This window comes from Sinohyriopsis cumingii, chromosome 4 (genome assembly GCF_028554795.1).
Source record: "Sinohyriopsis cumingii isolate HCF-2022 chromosome 4, ASM2855479v2, whole genome shotgun sequence".
Taxonomy (NCBI): Eukaryota; Metazoa; Mollusca; class Bivalvia; order Unionida; family Unionidae; genus Sinohyriopsis; species Sinohyriopsis cumingii.
In genome coordinates, this window is record NC_142964.1 from 43,154,180 (window position 1) to 43,176,510 (window position 22,331).

At 38.7% G+C, this 22,331-nt stretch overlaps 1 protein-coding gene across 2 annotated transcripts in view; it reads right to left on the reverse strand.

The window, feature by feature from the left end:
- Positions 1–201: 201 nt before the first annotated feature.
- Positions 202–22,331, reverse strand: part of LOC149801056 (recQ-mediated genome instability protein 1-like) — a 77,689-nt gene continuing 55,559 nt past the window's right edge. The window contains exons 11-14 of one of the 2 annotated variants that reach the window (XM_089955090.1): positions 18,280–18,390; positions 12,403–12,444; positions 1,986–2,039; positions 202–399 (exon numbers count right to left, since the gene is read on the reverse strand). In XM_089955090.1, the coding sequence (XP_089811216.1) occupies positions 244–399; positions 1,986–2,039; positions 12,403–12,444; positions 18,280–18,390 (363 nt within the window). In that variant the 3' untranslated portion in view covers positions 202–243. The remainder of the gene's footprint in view (positions 400–1,985; positions 2,040–12,402; positions 12,445–18,279; positions 18,391–22,331) is intronic. The other variant, XM_089955091.1, reaches the window with a different exon arrangement.

Below are 22,331 nucleotides of genomic sequence, written 5' to 3' on the forward strand. Positions count from 1 at the left end.
ACAACATGCAAAGTTCGACCAAAATCAATTACCAGGTGGTATTCAAGTCACTGTGTTCCCAAGCACGTAATCATTGATAAACAACAGATAATGAAGGACATGGATGATACACAGCTATCTGATCACATAAGCTTGGTTGATATTGTGACCATAAAACCACAACTAAAAAGCAAAACCAAAAAAGAAAACAAACTAAACATGTTTGAAAAAAGGTATGTTAACCATAAAAACCAACTTTATTGATCAGCTTTTGTAGGAGACACATCTATATAGTGCTTGAATGTGTTCTGAAGAAATGGGAATGAGCATGGTCACCACAGGCTTCTTATGGTCTGGACTGATCTCCACCTCCATAATACACATCAGGTCAATTAACTTCTGCTGACACTGTTGTAATCCCTGAAAACAGTAAAGCTGTATATGGTAAATAATCTTTAACCTGTCATATTTATCTGTGTATAAAACACATCCCACTACAAAGAGTACTGTCTTATATCTGTGTAAAAAAACACCACTACAAAGAATACTGTCCCACATCTGTGTATAAAATACACCCAAATACAAATAGTACTGTCCTACATCAGTGTATAAGACACACCCTACTATAAAGAGCACTGTTACACCTCTGTGTATAAAACACACACCATTAAAATGGGTAGACAAACATCTGTGTAAAAAACCACCCCACTACAAAGAGTACTGTGTAAAAAACACACATTACTACAATGGGTAGTCCCACATGTAAAAACAGGGGCCCCGAGTGGCCGAGTGGTTTAAAGCGCTCTCCGTTACGGATCACTGCCATCTCACCTGTCTGCGTAGGTCGAGTCTCAGATTCGGCCAATGTGGGTATGTGAGAAAGCTTGCCAGTAGCTTCTCGAGGGTCGGTGGTTCTTTCTGCGGATTTCCCGGGTTCTTCCTCCACCATTAATACTGACCGCCATGTATAGCCTATCGTGTGCTGAAAAATGGCATTAAACCCTACAACAACAACACATGTAAAACAATACCCCACTACAAAGAGTACTGTCCCATATCTATGCATAAAACAACCAGAATACAAAGAGTACAGTTAGAGTACTGTTCTAAATCAGTGTATAAGACACTCTATTTCAAAGAGTACTGTTCCACATCTGTGTATAAAACACACCCCACTACAAGGAGTACTGCTCCACATATGTGCATAAAACACACCCAAAGACAAAGCGTACTGTCCTACATTAGTGTATAAGACACACTACACTACAAAGAGTGCTGTCCCACATCTGTGTAAAAACAAACCCAAATACTAAGAGTCAGTGTAAAAGACACCCCACAACAAGTACTGTTCCACATCTGTGTATAAAACATAGCCTATTAAAATGGGAGTCCAACATCTGTGTATAAAACACCCCACTACAAAGAGTACTGTCCAATATGTGTATAAAACACACCTGAATACAAAGAGTACTGAAAGGACTGTCCTAAATCAGTGTATAAGACACCCCCATTACAAAGAGTACTGTTCCACATCTGTGTATAAAACACACCCCACACCAGAGTACTGTTCCACATGTGTATAAAACACACCAGAATACAGAGAGTACAGTAAGAGTACTGTCCTAAATCAGTGTACAAGACACACCCACTACAAAGAGTACTGTTCCACATCTGTGTATAAAACACCCCATATAATGGGTAGTCCTGCATCTGTGAAAAAAACACCCCATACAAAGAGTACTGTTCCACATCTGTGTATAAATCACACCCCAATACAAAGAGCACTGTCCAACAACAATGTATAAAAATAAAGAGTACTGTTCCACATCTGTGCATTAAACATGCCTACTACAAAGAAATAAGTCCTACATATCTGCATAAAATATTATATTAGTATAATACTAATGAAATATTAAAACATATAGCAAGCCTTTCCTATAAAATGCATGGACAGTACAAAAAGTAATCATGGTAAATCTAAAACATTTCCTCAAAATAAACATTACCTTGACTAATACATCTTTGACACCTGGGTCAAATTTTGCTCTTTTTCTCATCTCCTGAAAAATAAATTTTGGGAAGAAAGTTTGATACTTGTGTGCTTAACAAGTTATAATGCAATATACATGTGGCAATTTGTGACTGAAAGAGTATCTTTAAAAGTTGTCTAACTTCAACTCACCCTTTTGCAAGCTTTTCACTTTACTCTTGCAAGCTCTTAATTTCAATCTTTCGCAAGCCCTTCTATTCTCTCTTTTGCGAACTCTATTCCTTTCACTATTTTGCAAGCTATTCTTTCCACTCTTTTACAAGCCCCTCCATTCTCTGTTGCAAGCCCTTTCTTTCACTCATTTGCAAGCTATTCCTTTCACTCTTGCAAGCCCTTCCATTCTCTCTTTGCAAGCCTTTCAATTCTCTCTTCCGCAAGCCCTTCCATTTTCTCTTTGCAAGCCTTTCCTTTCATGCTTGCACAAGCCCTTCCAGTCTCTCTTTTGCAAGCCCATTCCTTCACTCTTTTGCAAGCACTTCATTTCACTCCTCCAAGCCCTTCCTTTCACGCTTTTGCAAGCCCTTCCATTTTCTCTTCTGCAAGTCCTTCCATTTACTCTTTTGCTAGGTCTCCTCTGGGAAAACAGCCAAATATGGGTCAAAAACACTGTAATGCAGCAGATTTAACAATCTGAATCATTTCTTAACTTGGAAAAGCAAATTTTTAGTAAATTATGTTTCTCCGAGAATACTTACCCGATCACATTAACGTTAGGAATATAAGCCTGCTACCTCTCGAATCCAACCCTACTAAAAGACAAAAATTCGTCTTTTTGGTCTATCTTATATAGACCAAAGGGCAATAACTCTTGCCGCTTACCTCCCCTTGCCACCACCAGGTGTCGCTAGTTTTTTAAGCCGAGCGATATATATTATACGAGGATGCTTGCATAGCGGGGTGGTTGGGAGGGTTTTTAAGTAATGTGATTAGGAGAATAAGTAATAGGAGGAGGGAATGCTGAGCATCCTACCTCCACCCCGGGTACCTTCAAGGGAATGATGGCTGGATTCCCCATTTGAACGATAACCCGTTCTCCTAATTTCATCAGCAACACAGCCTAGGGTCACATGATATGTGACCCCTATATACGGTTAAGAAGATAGTTATTGAAATCTTCTTACCTACGAAATTTCACTGGTGAATCCAGCGAAGCTGATAGGCTGTGCTGATTGTTTTAAATGGGTCTGGTGGTCATCTGGGCTGCTGACACCGGACCTACCAGATTCAAGGTTTGCCTCTGCCAAATCTCTGAGATAAAAACTGGAGAAGGTTGACTCTGCATGCCAGCCAACAGCTTCTATTATATCTTGGATCGAAACATTGCGTTCGAATGCCAGGCTCGCCGAGATTGCTCTAATATCATGAGCCGTAACCTTCATGAGGCGACTCTGATCTTGTAAGACCTCAGAGTACGCTGAGCGTATAACCCACTTCAGCCATGAAGCAAGGGCTTGAGGGGTGATATCCTGTTTACCAGCTTTGACTGGAAGAAAGAGGCGCTTACGTGTGTCCCGACACATCTCTGTGCATTTTAAATAGTGCTTGAGTGCATGAACAGGATCTTGCATGGCTGCTGCTCTTGACTTATGTATGGAAGAGAGCGAGCGAATGACAATTCTTTGATTGCCAATGAATGGTAACCTATTTTTTGGCTACAAAGCCTGGTTGCGTCAGGAGGACCACCGAACCATCTGATCTGAACTGAAGAAAGTTCGGGTCACTGGAAAGGGCATGTAACTCGCTCACCCTGCATGCTGAAGCTAAGGCTATCAAGAAACATGTTTTGTATGATAGTAGCTTTAACGAAGTGTGACCTAAAGGTTCAAATTTGTCTGAATTGAGCCATGTTAAAACCCAGGACAGATTCCATTTTGGAAACAGGGTGAGGGATTTTGGTCGATTGAAATCAAAATTGGCTAAAAGATCTGATAGATCTTTGTTATGCCCAATGTCACATCTACCATGATGGTGGAATGTGTCTGATATCATGGAGCGGTAGCCTTTGATAGTAATTGGGGCCAACTGTTTCTCCTCGAAAAGCCAGAGAAAAAAGTCGGCCAGTTGAGGGATTGAGACACTCAAAGGGATGATGTTATTGATATGGCACCAGTCCCTGAAAACACGCCACTTTCCCTCGTAAGCCTTCAGAGTGGAGGGCCTTCTTGCTCTTGAGATTCTCTCCACAATCGAAGGTTTAAATTGTTTGTCTCGCAAGGCTGCCCGGACAAGAGCCAAGCATGAAGAAGACGACGATCCGGGCAGAGGTGGAACACCTGTGACCACGGTTGTTTGAGAAGATTTGGGCTGGTTGGAATCTTCCTGGGTAGATCTATCGCTAGATCGAGTAGATCGGTAACCCAGGACTTGTTCCATCTGAAAGGGGCAATCAGAATCATCCAACAGTTCTGACCCCTTAACCTCTTGATTATTTTTGGTACCAAAACCGTGGGAGGGTAGGCGAATGCCCACAACCCCTCCCAGCTGATTGACAGAGCATCCACAGCCCAAGCCTCTGGGTTTGGAACCGGAGAGACGAAGGTGGGCAACTTGCGATTCCACCTTGTCGCAAAAAGATTGACCATTGGACGCCCCCAAAGTGTGCAAATCCGAAGAAAGACTGATTGATGGAGTGACCATTCCATGTGAATGACTTGACCTTTCCTGGATAGAGTGTCGGCCAATACATTGAGTCTGCCGGGAATGTGTCTGATTTGTACGTTGATGTGGTGGTTGTCGCACCAACGTAGAAACTGCCAGATCAGAATGCACAGGTCTAGTGATTTGGTGCCCCCTTGTTTGAGGAGGTAAGTCACCACCACAGAGTTGTCTTACATAATGAGGACAGTTTTTCCTGAGAGTTGATCCTTCCAGAAATGAAAGGCATTGATGACAGCCCTCATTTCTAAAAGGTTGATCTGGAGAGACCTCTCCTCTGGCTCCCACGTGCCGCTGACTGTAGCGAAGTCCGGCAACAGGTGGGCACCCCAACCGTAGGTACTGGCATCGGTACATACCATTATCTCCGCTTGGGGCATCTCCAGAGGAATCCCCGTGGACAGCCATCCTGGTTGTGCCACTGACTCAGGAATGATCGCATCTCGGGCTTGATCATTATTATTTGATTGAGGGGACTTGAAAAGGGGCGCCATTGTGCCAGTAACGTCATTTGTAAGGGACGCATAAAAAGACGGCCAAGTGGGATCATGTCCGCCGCCACATTGAATAATCCGAGGAGTTGCAAGAATTCTCTTGCTGAAATCCACGTCCTGTTGGAAACAGACTCGACGAGTTCGACGATCCGGATTACGCGAGCGCGAGGAAGCCGTACCAGATTCAGATTGGTGAGAAACTCCAATCCCAGATGGACAAAATGCTGAGATGGACAAAGATCGGACTTTTTCCAGTTCATGAGAAAGCCTAGATGATCTAAAAGTGCTAAAAGATCGTTTCTGCCTTTGAGCAGAATAGAACTTACCATATGTTTCTGGAGGATGTCGTCCAAGTACACTGCCATCCCTGTAGATGAAGTCGAGCAGAACAGGGTGACGATGCAATCCATAACCTTGGTAAAAACCCAAGGGCTGATGTTGAGGCCAAAAGGTAGGACCTGGAACTGATAAACCGCGTCGCGGTAAGCAAATCGGAGAAATTTCCGTGACGCGGGATGGATAGGGACGTGAAAATATGTGTTGGTCATATCTAGACTGACGGCATACTCGTTCCGCCGGATGGAAAGACGGATTGATCCTGCCGTTTCCATCTTGAATTTCGGTGGTAAAATGTATTGGTTGAGGCGACTCAGGTCAATCATCGGCCTCAACTTGGCATTCGCCTTCTGGATAAGAAACAGCCTGGAATAAAACCCCGGCGATCGCGGGTTTTTCACAATCTCCACCACCCGTTTTTCTATGAGCGACCGTATCTCCTGTTGTAGAAAGGTATCCTTCTCCCGATTGGACGGTACGTCCGTGAATAGGGGAGAGGAGGACAGGGGAGGGGGTTGGATAAATGAAATCCGAAGTCCCTCCGAAATGATCTGGATCACCCAATCGTTCTAAGGAAAAAAGGTGGTCCAGTGGTCCTGAAATTGCAGAAGGCGGCCGCCCACAGGTTGGCTGTCTGCGGGTGGTGGAGAGGGTATGTCAATTTTTAGAGTTAGGAGGCTGGAAGACGGAGAAACTTTGTTTCTTACCGCTTCTGTATGGTTGCCTCCTAGCTTGATTAGACTGTTGTCTCCTGGCATTGGGTTGGGATCTATACTGCACATTTGATTGTAAGGATCCCTTGTCCCTGGTCCGCCAATCATCCCTCCACTGTGGCAGGGGCTGATTTTTTCTAAACACCTGCGAGGGCTGGGTGGCGAGTTGGAGGGGCAGTTCCTGAGCTGCCTGCTTCCGAACTTCTTCAATTTTTCCTCCAAAGAGTAAAGGCGACCCAACGGAGTCATCCGTTACGCCAGAGTATGATGGGGCTTGAGTGACGTGGACCGCAGACATGCGTCACGTCGTATCAGGTCTAAGTTGGCAGAAGCAGTCAATGCATTAGCCATGGAATAGTGAGCTGCCCTGTTAATAACTCTAGCAATCCAGGCTGTCACTTCCCAAGCGTGGTCATTGTCGGATTTTTCTGCGAGTCGGAAAATGGCTAAAGAAGCCAAGTCTAACATTGAAGACGTAGCGACTACGTTCCTGACTAGCTTCAACATGGCATGGAACACATTTTTGTCCACTTTGTAAAACAGTGGAGCAGACATGTGAACTGCTGCCATATTTTTGTCCAGGGCCAGAAGATCTGTACTGAAGGTGTCTGAATGAGTTTTGTACCAGCGACCTGAGAACGTCGCTGGTATTTGGCTTTCTGAAAAGAACGCCTTAGCATTCCCCGGATCACCTATTCGTCCTGATAGACGATCGTTGATCTCCTTAATTTTTGCTGACTGGGGAAGGAGCTGGACGGACCACGTCTCTTCCTCCCCGTCAAGATCTACAGACGCCTTAACTTTGTAGTCTTGAGTGGCGGTAGGAGGTGGAGGGCATTCTGAAATTGCCAACACCCTATAAATTTCTTCCACTGCTGCCTTGAAGCCAAACTCAGTCCGTTCCATGGTTGGATTTGTGTACGGCTGATTTGCAGGAGTTTCGTCACCCTCACTGTGTGCCGAGTCGTGTTTTGTAATAGCTTGCATTTCTGGATAGAGCATACCAGGTGGCATAGATGACACGATTCCGTCATCCTTAACACTGTCACTAACTCTCCCTTGTGGATAAGCCGTGGACATATGGACGGACGGCCCTGCCGGCTGGTTTGTCTGGCTTGTGGTCGGTCTGAATGTTGGCGATGGTCCTGCTATCACTGGTACTGGCTGCACCAATGGCCTGGCTGGACGGACAGATTTCTCACTAAAATCTCCACCACAGTATTGGTATGCTGCTGGCGGTACAGCTTGACGGACGGATTTATCACTAAAATCCCCGTAAGTCATGTTTGGTCGGATTGTTTTACCAATAGGGTTCCCATGCTGGGACGGTTGGACGGCCGGTGACGTAGAGGTTGTATAAAGAAATGGATCTGATGGATCCGGTAAAAACCCCATGCGTCCTGACTTACAGGCCCGAAGGCCATGCTCGGACATGCGGGGCGACTTACGCCAACTGGGCAGCCTAAAATTGGGGGAACATTCCCCAAAAGAGTCAGACAAAGCTGTGTTAGCGAGCGAGGGAAATAAGGGTAATATCTGGCCTGATGTCAATAGATGTGTCGTCGTTTCCTGGACCAAACAACGCATCTGTTCAAAGTTGGACTGTTGTACCCTGTCAACATTATTTCCCTCCATTGCCGCTGATGTTACTGTGGCTGACGGTTGCAAACGACGAACTTTAGGTGGAGGGGGGACCCCAACGTTCCCCACAAGGCTCGCAATGGAGGCTGTCTTCGGATGTATACTGAGGACATCAATGCTATTTTCTTTGACTTATTCCGTCTATCCCTCCCTTTTGCTGCCTTCTGGACTACATCAGCCCACATTTGCTCTGTCCAAGTATTACACACGCTGCTTGGTATAGATGATGTACACTTGGTACATACAATACAAGAGTCATGGTTGTCTTCTTTTGCTTTGAACTTTTTGCATTTCATGCATCTGGTTGACATTTCTACTGAAGCGACACAAGAAAAGAAAACAAAGCACAAATTAGCAATTCAGCATGTTATTAATTCGCTAATACCACAACCGTTACTAACGGAGTAAGCGAAAGTAGTCAGTGTCGCGTTAACTCTTAATTAATAACACGAGTTCGCGATAGCATGTGTAACATGGTCTTCAGTAAACAAAATCCGTAAGGGTGACAAAGTCACTCAATTTTGAGAAAAATTGTTAAAATAATGTATACAACCTGTTGAAGAATGATTGTCCAACGCAATAAATCCAAATTTAACTTCAGATGGTCCAATTTAACGCTAAGATGGCTTGGATTGTTTGGAGGTATAATGTACGTGTTATCAGTACAAGCGAAGCTTAAAAACTAGCGACACCTGGCGGTGGCAAGGGGAGGTAAGGGGCAAGAGTTATTGCCCTTTGGTCTATATAAGATACAGTGAAAAGACGAATTTGCGTCTTTTAGTAGGGCTGGATTCGAGAGGTAGCAGGCTTATATTCCTAACGTTAATGTGATTGGGGAACGTATTTGAAGGAGAAATAAATGTGAAACATTTTAAATCTGGGTCTATGCATCACATTTAGTCTAAGTATCAACTTGAACTATCTCTCAATATTCATGTGCACTCCTAATTCATTTCATTTTCCAAAAATCTCAGCTCAAACTGTGTACGATCTCACCTCCACCTCAAACTGTGTGCAATGTCACCTCAAAACTATGTACAATCTCACCTCAAACTGTGTACAATCTCACCTCAAACTGTGTACAATCTCACCTCAAACTATGTTCAATCCCACCTCAAACTGTGCACAATCTCACATCAAACTGTGTACAATCTCACCTCAAACTGTGTACAATCTCACCTCAAATTGTGTACAATGTCACCTCAAACTGTGCAAAATCTCACCTCAAATTGTGTACAATCTCACCTCAAACTGTACAATCTCACACCAAACTGTGTACAATCTCACCTCAAACTGTGTACAATCTCACCTCAAACTGTGTACAATGTCTAAATTAAGATACTCTGGACAATATCAGTATTTTTGTCAGAGACAGAGATAGCAGAAGTGATGCATACTTACTTTCTAATCTAAAAATTAAACACACTATAACTTCTTTTTTCAAAAAATAGTTCAAGAATTTCTTAAATCTGATGACCTCTAAAAAAATGTCCTTCGAGAAAAGGTGACACTTTAAAGAAATTTTCAAGATTTGATTGATATTTTTTAATCCCTGATGCCTGATGAATATTTTGAGAAAACATCATTAATACCAACCAAACAACAAGGAAGATATTTTAAAAATCTCAATTTCAGGAAACATTTTTTATGTTTATGGGACCTGGTAAAGGATATATTGGCCATATATAGACTGAAATGCTGTAAACATAAATATCTGAAGAATATAAGAAATCATTTCTCAAACATTTTTTATCACACATTTATCACACAGAAAACACCATTTACTGACAGACACTATGTGTGATTGCTTTATCTCACCTTATGTGAATCGTTAAGGGTCAAAGTTTATGTCAGCTGTATACTACAAATTTAACAAAGCACGACAGTTTCATATAACAGTGGAGGCAGCAATGATGAAAATGTTTCCAAACTCAAACATTCTCAGAAATCCTGTTGTTTCCACTGAAGGATCATTGTTTGTTGAGTTCTGTTGTTTCCAAAAAAGGGCCACTTTGGGTTCTATTGTTTCCACCAAAGGATCATTGTTTTTTGGGTTCTATTGTTTCCACCCAAGGATCATTGTTTTTTGGGTTATATTGTGTCCACCAAATGATCATTGGCTTGTTTTTGGCTTTTTGTTTCCAAAGAAGGATAATTGTTTTTTGGGTTCTATTGTTTCCATCAAAGGATCAGTTTTTGGGGTTCTATTGTTTCCACCAAAGGATCAGTTTTCGGGGTTCTGTTGTTTCCACCAAAGGATCATTGTTTTGGGGGTTCTATTGTTTCCACTAAAGGATCATTGTTTTTTGGGGTTTTGTTGTTTCCACTGAATAATTGTTTTTTGGGTTCAATTGTTTCCACCGATGGATCATTGTTTTTTAGTTTCTTTTGTTTCCACTGAAAGATCAGTTTTTGGGATTCTATTGTTTCAACAGAAGGATCATTGTTTGTTGGGTCTTTCAATCTGTGAATTGTAGCATCCACAAAAATTGCTATTCTATGACAAGAGTAACTTCACATTATTTTGTTTGTTTCTTCTCAAATCTGTTATACTGTTGTCTCACAATTTTAACATTTACATTTTCTGAGCACAACTCTGGTGGCCAAGTGGTTAGAGTGTCCTCAGATGTGGGAGGTTGTGGATTCGAACCCCGGTCAAGTCATACCAAAGACTTACAAAAATGGTACTAACAGCTGCCTCGCTTGTCGCTCAGTGTTAAGAGGTTAGTGTTAGGACTGGCTGGCCTGGTGTCAGGATAATGTGACTGGGTGGGACATCATGATACATGTCTACGGCATTATGCCCCAGTGCTAGATATCACTATAAACTGTCACAGTGCAGACATCGTAGCGATATGACTGAAAAATTGTTAAAGCTACGTTAAAAATCTAAATCACACACACAAACACACACTTTACATCTTCAGAACTTAACTTTTAATTGGCATTACAGTCAGGATTGTGCTGATGTACTGTTAAACCCTTAAAATATATACATATTTATTATTGATTTCAGCTATATAGTGAATAGAATAAATATGCATGGGTCAACCTAATACTTTTACACGGCCAACTCATATAGAGAAAATCAACTGGCTTTCCCAATGAATAAAAGTATTTTCATGATAAACTGCAGTATTCTGTAAACATACCTGACAACACAATGGTACATACACTGCATTCAAAAATCCTGTTAGATAATACTTCACGATTTAACAGAATTTATTTAATAGCAGCATATGAAAATTTAAGTGGTCATGTAGGCTTTTACTTTTCAGTATTAACTGTCCCTCCACAAAACCCACAGGCTGAGGACTGGTGGACCTGATGTTTAATTGACTCAAGATATATATATATATATATATATATATATATATATATATATATATATATATATGTATATGTATATATATATATATATATATATATATATATATATATATATATATATATATAAATTTGGGATGATAAACCATTCAAAATAAATATACAGTCAGATAAAATGTGAAGATGTCAACAATCTTTAATATAAAAGATAAAGGTAAAAAAGGTAAAAGATAAAGGCATTTAATGTAAAAGATAAAGGTAAAAATAAAAAGCCCTAAAAACAAATCAAGATTTACAAACATTTGATTCAATGCATCAAAGAATTTTGGTGCAAAGATGTCATCAAAAAGACCGAAGTATTCTCAGACTTGATGTGTGATATGAAATTATGGATTGAGCATCTGTACAAAACAGCAAACTAAATGAAGCATCTGTATAAAACACCAAACTAAATGAAGCATCTGTACAAAACAGCAAACTAAATGAAGCATCTGTATAAAACACCAAACTAAATGAAGCATCTGTATAAAACACCAAACTAAATGAAGCATCTGTATAAAACACCAAACTAAATGAAGCATCTGTATAAAACACCAAACTAAATGAAGCATCTGTATAAAACACCAAACTAAATGAAGCATCTGTATAAAACACCAAACTAAATGAAGCATCTGTATAAAACACCAAACTAAATGAAGCATCTGTATAAAACACCAAACTAAATGAAGCATCTGTATAAAACACCAAACTAAATGAAGCATCTGTATAAAACAGCAAACTAAATGAAGCATCTGTATAAAACACCAAACTAAATGAAGCATCTGTATAAAACACCAAACTAAATGAAGCATCTGTATAAAACAGCAAACTAAATGAAGCATCTGTATAAAACACCAAACTAAATGAAGCATCTGTATAAAACAGCAAACTAAATGAAGCATCTGTATAAAACACCAAACTAAATGAAGCATCTGTATAAAACACCAAACTAAATGAAGCATCTGTATAAAACACCAAACTAAATGATTTCATGTGTATGTATTAAAAATGGTCCGACACAGATCCACTATAATATAATGTGCTACGAGTTCAGAGACAGTGAAGCTCTTTTTAATTATAATGATTTAAACAAACAACATAGATCGTGGCTGGCAGTTTAGTGTGTGTTATTCATCAGTACACATGGTACAATGAATGATCTACGTACCATACTGTCTGGACCGGAGAAACCAATTAACTGTGTCAGCACCTGCAGTTAAATAGTGTACAGATTTCAAATCAAAGGACTTCAAAATGCAAAACTTGGGTATCCAGAGAACTAGCTCTACATAGAGTTAACATAATGTATGAATTAAAGTGTTTGGAAAACACATATCCCAGTCACCATTTTGTCATACAGATCCCCAAATTTTCAGCCCCTATGGTAAAATTCTAGGTGGTAAGAATAAACCCAAATTTAACAGCACATCTAAATTTACCATATACTATATTTTACCTAATTAACACACACCCATTTTCCCCAAGATAAAAGCAAGCCTGCCTTTGACCTCCATATATCCAATAGGCAATTGATCCAGAAAAACTTTTCACAAGAAAGTTGATTACAAAGTTCAACCCTTTTTTCATGCACATTATATACATGAATGGGTTACTTAAAAAACAAACAAGACCCTAAGGGTTACTTAAAAAACAAACAAGACCCTATGGGTTACTTAAAAAACAAACAAGACCCTATTGGTGACTTAAAAAACAAACAAGACCCTACAGGTTGAATCATGACACTTGGCCTGTGCAACTTCACAAGTTTAATTCAGTGAGAAGATCATATTAACATGTGCTTTGCTCGGTTTCCAGAAGTTGGGTGATTGTTCTATCTTTGTCTCAACTGGACCATAATAGATGAAAACTGTAAACAAATTCACTCATAAAGAACACTATTATCTGGGTTTTGAACTGACATGCTTGATGTTAGCCAAATATGATATTCATTCCCACTAAGTGTATATATGTCTATTCAGTGGGGCCTCAATAAATACCAAGTTCCTACCAGTGGGGTACAATTCTGGTGTGGGGGGGTATGCAGCAGTTGTGCTAGGGTTGCACAACTACCAGTACTTCAAACCAGCAAGGGTGGAAAAAACTGGTAAAAGGCTGAATTTATTTTTACAAAGGCTTATCAGTCAATATCATCAATGCATCATTTACATACAGTTAAGAAAATTATGGTATAAAGGATACTTAAAAGAAAGAAAATGAAATGAATGTGTTTCTGACTTTTAGAGGAGCTGCATAGATAAAAGATGTCACAAAACAACATGACATACGTGTAATTCTAGGTCATGTTTTCTGCAAAGGTTCAAGGAGTTTAATATTTATAGCATTACTGGTGTATGGGGAAGTTCACAAAGATTAATGTGTCTAACTTTAATGTGTGGGGAAACTTCAAAGAGGTAAAACGTACTTCTGTATCAATGGACAAACTTTCATCCCCACACTTCCTTGAAAGTAATGCATACAATTTTTTTTCTTGCTTGCAAATTGAATGCAAGAATCATTTCTTTTTTAACCAACTGAGCTTGAAACAATGGCCATAATGTCTATTTTTAAAGAATCTAATTCTCTTGGCTAATGCATACAGCTGGACATACAGGTCTCTATTGAAGAAGCTAAACAATTACAAGTCAATGTAATCAATAAGGTGTGAAAGGTCAGTTTATGGCCTATTTAAGACTTCTAAAGTTTAATGCTCCATTAAATTTAATGACCGTCCTTGCAACAATCCGAGAAATGGGACAAAATATAAAGCATCACTACAACATGAAATGTAGGTCTCTCTACATTCAGTAAATATTATCCATCAAACAGAATGCATCCATAATGATTCATAATACGTTCAATACAGCCCACATAATGGAAGATGGATAGAAAAAGTTCATTTTAATGTTAGTGAAAAAGCTAAAGGATAAAGCGACACTTGGGTCCTGCTTATACTTTGCAGTCAAAATTACTAGTGCATGAAAAAAAGAAATGAATTCAAATATCAGTATAAAGAATCTTGTAACATTAGACCAAACATTAAAACACAGCAAATTAAATTTTAATCCAGTAACAGAAATGCATCTTATAAAAATACCACATTTACTCTTGCAGAATATTTGGTCAAAAGTAAACAGTAAAGACCCTGAACTGCCAACACATACAGTGCAATATCTTTTAACACATTAACCCCTAGCAACGACTTAACGGGGCAGGAGGTAGTAGCCTACTGTCGAGCTCTGCAGCGTCATGGTCATGCATGATACACTAAAGTGGGTGGTATTACAGAAAGGTAGGCAGATGTAGCTCTAAACTGATACCAAATAATCTGGAATATCTAGCTGCACTACAAAATACAGATTAAAAAATCTCATTTTTTGGACCCGACTATTTCTACCCAAAATTTGCCCATTGTCGGAATCTGATTTTGTGTCTGGATTTTCGACTTTTTGGTCTCAGATCTAAGGCAAACCAGTATGAACTGCAAACATACAGATGAGCCTTTGCAAAAAGTAGGATAAAATGGGCATTTGGAATAAAGAGTGGTCTCCAAACAAAAATAATGGCTCCATTTAGTAACAAAAAAAAATTTAAAAAAAAAGAACTCCAACTTTTACTTTTCTGCTCATGCGCGAGTCAAATAGCCAATGAAAAACGATGTTTCTAACACAACTAGGCAGTATGTTATTGAAAGATCACCGGGGATTTGGTGTTTTCGGATCTATTCAGAAATAGCTTTCAAAATGAGTTTCCTACTCGATTTTCAGGCAAAAATGACAAAAAGCTCCAGGGGTTAATGTGTTAAGCTGCCATGACAGGATGGAACAGTTTTGTTAGTAAAGGTGGCATTGGAGTAGGAAAATAAAAAAATGGCTTATAAGTCAAGTCCAACTGCAAACACGGACCCTGGTCTGTCATTGCATCATGCACAGACTGATCAAGGTTTATGTTGTTTTCTTTCCTACTGATTACTCCTAAATAAACTGCACTGACCCAGATCTATTGGCATGTTATACAATGGCAGATCCAGGTCTGTTAAGTTTGCACTGCAGTTGACTTAAGACTTAATATGGCACAGAGTTTTAAAGAACTTCTAAAAAAATTCTGGAGTGTCTTTTTCTCCTCACTGAAAGTGAACTTTCTCCAGGTGTTATTTTATTGATCATTGCATAAATACAAACCAGTGTAGAACAAAACACATAATTGCAACACTACAGTAGATGGGAGGCTCCTCAAGCTAATAACTACCAGTGTCACATATCTTGTGATCCGCTCAATGCTATTCCATTTTACTTACCATCACTGACAAAAATATACAACTAATAAAAAAAATTTCTTTCTCTGCTTTGATAATCTGAGTACTAAATATAAAATAATTTCATTTTTCCACAATATTTTGTCTGGAAAATTAATATCATTATTGTCAGGATTGTGTATCGATGTGTCTGGCAAGTTCAATGCTGGTCAGAAATGATCAAGGGAAGTAAACTAGGTTGCATTATACCCTTGACTGCCAAAAAAACCCACTTTCAATGATAATGTTTTAGTTTTTCCTATTCCAGATAAAGAATTCTGTTTGCACTTCCAATGTCTTTTTTTATTTGGTAAAAATATTGTAATTTTTCATCATGTTGTTGGTGATGAGACTTGCTACAAGTTTGCGAACAAACATGACCCAGTTCCAATTCTGATATTGTATCATATTGTAAAGATTATCTTTGACAACAGAATCTATCTGAGGAGTAATACCATTAATCTTGTTTCAGTTAAAGAGACCTTGACATTTCAACCTCAAATCAATAGGCTTCTAAATTATCCTAAGTGCAAGCCATCCACAAAGTTTGGTAACTAGATTCTGGAGACCCCCTGAGTTTACGAAACCATTTTTCTTGTTCCAGTCATAGTGATGTTGATGTTTTGACCCTGAAATCATGAAGGTGCTACCTTACTCCAAGTGCAAGCCATCCACAAAGATTGGTAACCAGATTTTGGAGACACCCCACCCCCAAGTTTAAGAAACCAATTTTCTTGTTCCAGTCATAGTGATGTTGATGTTTTGACCCTGAAATCATTAAGGTTCGACCTTACTCCAAGTGCAAAGTATCCACAAAGATTGGTAACTAGATTTTGGAGACACACACCCCCAAGTTTAAGGAACCATTTTTCTTGTTCTAGTCATAGTGATCTTGATGTTTTGACCCTGAAATCATGAAGGTTCTACCTTACTCCAAGTGCAAGCGATCCACAAAGATTGGTAACTAGATTTTGCAGACACACACCCCCAAGTTTAAGGAACCATTTTTCTTGTTCTAGTCATAGTGATCTTGATGTTTTGACCCTGAAATCATTAAGGTTCGACCTTACTCCAAGTGCAAGCCATCCACAAAGATTGGTAACTAGATTTTGGGGACACCCCACCCCCAAGTTTAAGAAACCATTTTTCTTGTTCCAGTCATAGTGATGTTGATGTTTTGACCTTGAAATCATGAGGGTTCTACCTTACTCCAAGTGCAAGCCATCCACAATGATTGGTAACTAGATCTGGTGGAGAACTCAAGTAATAGTGAGATCATTTTCCTTCACTCAGGCACAGTGACCTTGACCTTTGAGTTTTTGAGTTCATCCTAATCCACAAAGTTTGATAATGGGCTGGGTTGGGTCCTGGTTTTATTTGTTAAATTATATCATAAAAAATCACTTATCCAGCCAGCCTGTGCCTTGGAGGAAGTTTCCGATGCCTATTGTTGATGATTGACAACTAAAGTTACTGTGCAGAGAAATTTTTTTTGCTAATGAACAGATATATGGACAACATCATAATAAGTTTCTCCATATGGAAGTTGCATAAAAAAGACACAAACAATCAAGATGGAACAAATATATATAAATGCCAATCACTTAGACTGGTTGATTAAAAAAAGACACAAGCAGTCAAGATGGAACATATATATATATAAATGCCAATCACTTAGACTGGTTCAGGAACTTAACTGCAGAATACCATTGATCAAGAGTTCTGGAGTACTCAGCTGTTGAGGGTACTACTTTATCAAGAGTGTTCAGCTGTTTTGTGGTTCTATTCGATCAAGAGTTCTGGAGTGTTTCAGCTGTTTGGGGTTCTATCTGATCAAGAGTTCTGGAGTGTTTCAGCTGTTTGGGGTTCTATCTGATCAAGAGTTCTGGAGTGTTTCAGCTGTTTGGGGTTCTATTTGATCAAGAGTTCTGGTGTGTTTCAGCTGTTTGGCGTTCTATTTGATGAAGAGTTCTGGAGTGTTTCTGCTGTTTGGGGTTCTATCTGATCAAGAGTTCTGGAGTGTTACAGCTGTTTGGGGTTCTATTTGATCAAGAGTTCTGGAGTGTTTCAGTTGTTTTGGGTACTACATGATCATGAGCTGTGGAGTGTTTCATCCATTTTAACTGCTGCCTACTGACAACATCTACAGTTAACCCATGTGATAATTATGATAAACTGGTTTCACAGCCCCATTGTTCACTATTCAATCACCAACATTTTTGTATAGGTAAAACATTTCTTAATTTATATTTCAACCTGAATCTTTTCCCCCATTTGTTTTCGAAAAAAACTTGAATGGTGTCGGAAAATATTGTGTGCTATTTAAAATTATAAAAAAATTTTAAAATATGGTGCCTCGTTAATTTTTTCATTTTTTTGTGCAAGATTTATGTGATAAATCTTCAAAATTATTTCATTTTTGCAACTATGTAGGTTAAATTTCTTTAATATGTGGCCAGGTCACAAAATTACAAAAACCAATCCATAGGTTTATTGCTTAAATGCAATAGTGATTGTTGTTCTACAAGGTGTTGCTCAAACACAATGATGAAGAACTGCTGGATAATATGACTGCTATAATTTACATTTCTCCAGATACTATTTGCATTTTTTCACATCATATCAGAAAGTAAACTTTTACACATTAAAAAGGAAGTTGGAAATATCAATAAATTCACTATTTAACTAACTGAAGTAATTTGAAAATATTTCAGTATGACACTAATGTTCATTACTGTGTGCAGTGTAGCTCACCCTGTTGGATAGGTCCACCACAAGTGAGGATGTTCCATCATTTAGTTTACAAGACAGATACCACTGGTCTTCCTTCAGGCTCAGTTTGCTGGTCAGGGTGGATATATAGGCCTGCAGTTGGATAAGATATTTGTTACAGTTATCCAAAACACATTTATCTGAACTACTGGATTATTTGAAACACAGTTATGTCCCCTGAACATGCAGATTAAAAGTTTTGGTCACCCTACCATTAATTCTGCCTTTCTAGGTTTCTAGAAAATATAACCTATTAAAAAAAGAATATTATCTACCTTAAACAAATAACTTTTGATTTATTACTAATTTAATTGCTCAGCAGATGTGTGAGATGTTATCATTGCTATATTGTAAGCTGACTGGTTACTTGAAACATTAAATCTTGACTCTCAAACAATGATTTTTCATCTGCTAATCTGCTAATTTAACAAATCAGTTATAAGTCTGAAAGAATAATGTATGGTTTCATGGCAAATCAGTCTTGACAAAGCTCTTGTAAGAGTGATTCCAATCTAATTTGTACTGCCTGTGTAGCTTGTTTGCCTCACTTGTTCTCACATGTACCAGTTAATGTTATAAAGTCACACATACAGCATTGCCAGACATTAAAACAAAAATATAATATACAGCAACCTTTTCTGTACACTTCTGTTTCAATTTAAAAATGCAAGAAATTGAAATAAAGTCACGATTTATATGTTAAAAACAACCGAAATTATTAAGGGAATGAGAGAGAATTGTTTTCCCACAAGAGTTAATCTTGAGACATCTAATACACTAGCCTTACCACTAAGTTAACAATGATGTGCTGTATCTAGAAAATGTCCATACAAAACATCATAAGTTTGAAAGTACATGTTTATTCTTTAACAATGTAGAGCACTGCATTTTTAATTCTGGTTCAATGGTGGATTTTACATGTTGAGCACGGCATGTTTAATTCTGACTCAATAATAGCTTTTACCTGTAGAACACTGTTAAGTTTATTTCTGGTTCAATAGTGGATTTTACATGCTGAGCAATGCATTTCAATTCTGGTTCAATAACAGCTTTTTAGGTGCTGAACACCACGACTTTTATGTGTAGACCACTACATGTTCAAGATCTGGTACAGTAGTGACTTTTATGTGTAGACCACTACATGTTTAAAATCTGGTACAGTAGTGACTTTTATGTGTAGACCACTACATGTTTAAAATCTGGTACAGTAGTGACATTTATGTGTAGACCACTACATGTTTAAAATCTGGAACAGTAGTGACATTAATGTGTAGACCACTACATGTTTAAAATCTGGTACAGTAGTGACTTTTATGTGTAGACCACTACATGTTTAAAATCTGGTACAGTAGTGACTTTTATGTGTAGACCACTACATGTTTAAAATCTGGAACAGTAGTGACTTTTATGTGTAGACCACTACATGTTTAAAATCTGGAACAGTAGTGACTTTTATGTGTAGACCACTACATGTTTAAAATCTGGTACAGTAGTGACTTTTATGTGTAGCCCACTACATGTTTAAAATCTGGTACAGTAGTGACTTTTATGTGTAGACCATTACATGTTCAAAATCTGGTACAGTAGTGACATTTATGTGTAGACCACTACATGTTTAAAATCTGGTACAGTAGTGACATTTATGTGTAGACCACTACATGTTTAAAATCTGGTACAGTAGTGACATTTATGTGTAGACCAGTACATGTTTAAAATCTGGTACAGTAGTGACATTTATGTGTAGACCAGTACATGTTTAAAATCTGGTACAGTAGTGACATTTATGTGTAGACGACTACATGTTTAAAATATGGTACAGTAGTGACATTTATGTGTAGACCACTACATGTTTAAAATCTGGTACAGTAGTGATATTTATGTGTAGACCACTACATGTTCAAGATCTGGTACAGTAGTGACTTTTATGTGTAGCCCACTACATGTTCAAGATCTGGTACAGTAGTGACATTTATGTGTAGACCACTACATGTTTAAAATCTGGTACAGTAGTGACATTTATGTGTAGACCATTACATGTTCAAAATCTGGTACAGTAGTGACATTTATGTGTAGCCCACTACATGTTCAAAATCTGGTACAGTAGTGACATTTATGTGTAGCCCACTACATGTTCAAGATCTGGTACAGTAGTGACATTTATGTGTAGACCACTACATGTTTAAAATCTGGTACAGTAGTGACATTTATGTGTAGACCATTACATGTTCAAAGTCTGGTACAGTAGTGACATTTATGTGTAGCCCACTACATGTTTAAAATCTGGTACAGTAGTGACATTTATGTGTAGACCACTACATGTTTAAAATCTGGTACAGTAGCGACATTTATGTGTAGACCACTACATGTTCAAAATCTGGTACAGTAGTGACATTTATGTGTAGACCACTACATGTTTAAAATCTGGTACAGTAGTGACATTTACGTGTAGACCACTACATGTTTAAAATCTGGTACAGTAGTGACATTTATGTGTAGACCATTACATGTTCAAAATCTGGTACAGTAGTGACATTTATGTGTAGACCACTACATGTTTAAAATCTGGTACAGTAGTGACTTTTATGTGTAGACCACTACATGTTTAAAATCTGGTACAGTAGTGACATTTATGTGTAGACCACTACATGTTTAAAATCTGGTACAGTAGTGACATTTATGTGTAGCCCACTACATGTTCAAAATCTGGTACAGTAGTGACATTTATGTGTAGACCACTACATGTTCAAAATCTGGTACAGTAGTGACTTTTATGTGTAGCCCACTACATGTTTAAAATCTGGTACAGTAGTGACTTTTACATTTAAAGCACCACATGCCTAATTCTGATTTAATAATGGCTTTTATATTTGGAGCACTACATGCTTAATTCTGATTTAATAATGGCTTTTATGTTCGGAGCACTACATGCTTAATTATGATTCAGTAATGGTTTTTCAGTGTACAGCACTGCATGTTTGCTTCTGATTCAATAGTGTCTTTTACGTGTTAGGCAATATAGTACAGAGGCATCTCAGGTGGCCTTTACTGATCACTGCCCTCTCACCTCTATCTGCATGGGTTTGAGTCTCAGGCTCAGCCAATGTGGGTACATCAGAAAGCTTGGTCAGTGGTTCATACCAAGATTTTCTCAGGTTATTCCTCCACAATGGTGGGAATGAAAAGGAAGCCAAGCAGAACCACATCCACTGCAGCATGGAGCAAACCAAGGATAAAATGCTGGGAATGGATCAAATCAGACTTTTTCCAGTTTACTGAAAGTTCTGGGTAACTTAAAAGATACGAGATCATTTCTCCTCTTCACTAAAATAGAACAAGGCATGGCTCTCCTCCCTAACTGTTTTAAAGGATAAGCTGTAACAAAATAACTTGCTAGCTGGGTTAGCCAAGCAAGTTTTGCTGGTATAAATAATGGCCAGCAAGCTGAATAGTAGACTCAAATGATGCTGGCTGTCTAGTATGCATGACTGTCGGCTGGATGGCCAGCCAGTTCTGGAACTGTTCATGCAGAAGGTGAAAAAAAATTGGACGGATTGGTAAGTCTTATCACCCTTTGGTTCTATATAACACAGCACTATCAGCAAATATATGACTCAGCTCACCAAATTAATGAATCCCTGGCCACAGTACAGTAGTTACAACCAGCCAGACTTGCTGGTCTGCAGCTGAAGCAACATATGGAATGAACGAATATTGAAAAGGCTCATTAAGATCTGAGAAAAATCTTATGTACCTATTCAAACATGCTGCATACACACCAAAAATCCTTTGTACCTGTTCAAACATACTGCACACACACTAAAAATCCTATGCACCTGTTCAAACATGCCACATACACACCAAAAATCCTATGCACCTGTTTAAACATGCTGCATACACACCAAAATTCCTATGCATCTGTTCAAACATGCCACATACACACCAAAAATCCTATGCAACTGTTCAAACATGCCACATACACACCAAAAATCCTATGCACCTGTTCAAACATGATGCATACACACCAAAAATCCTAT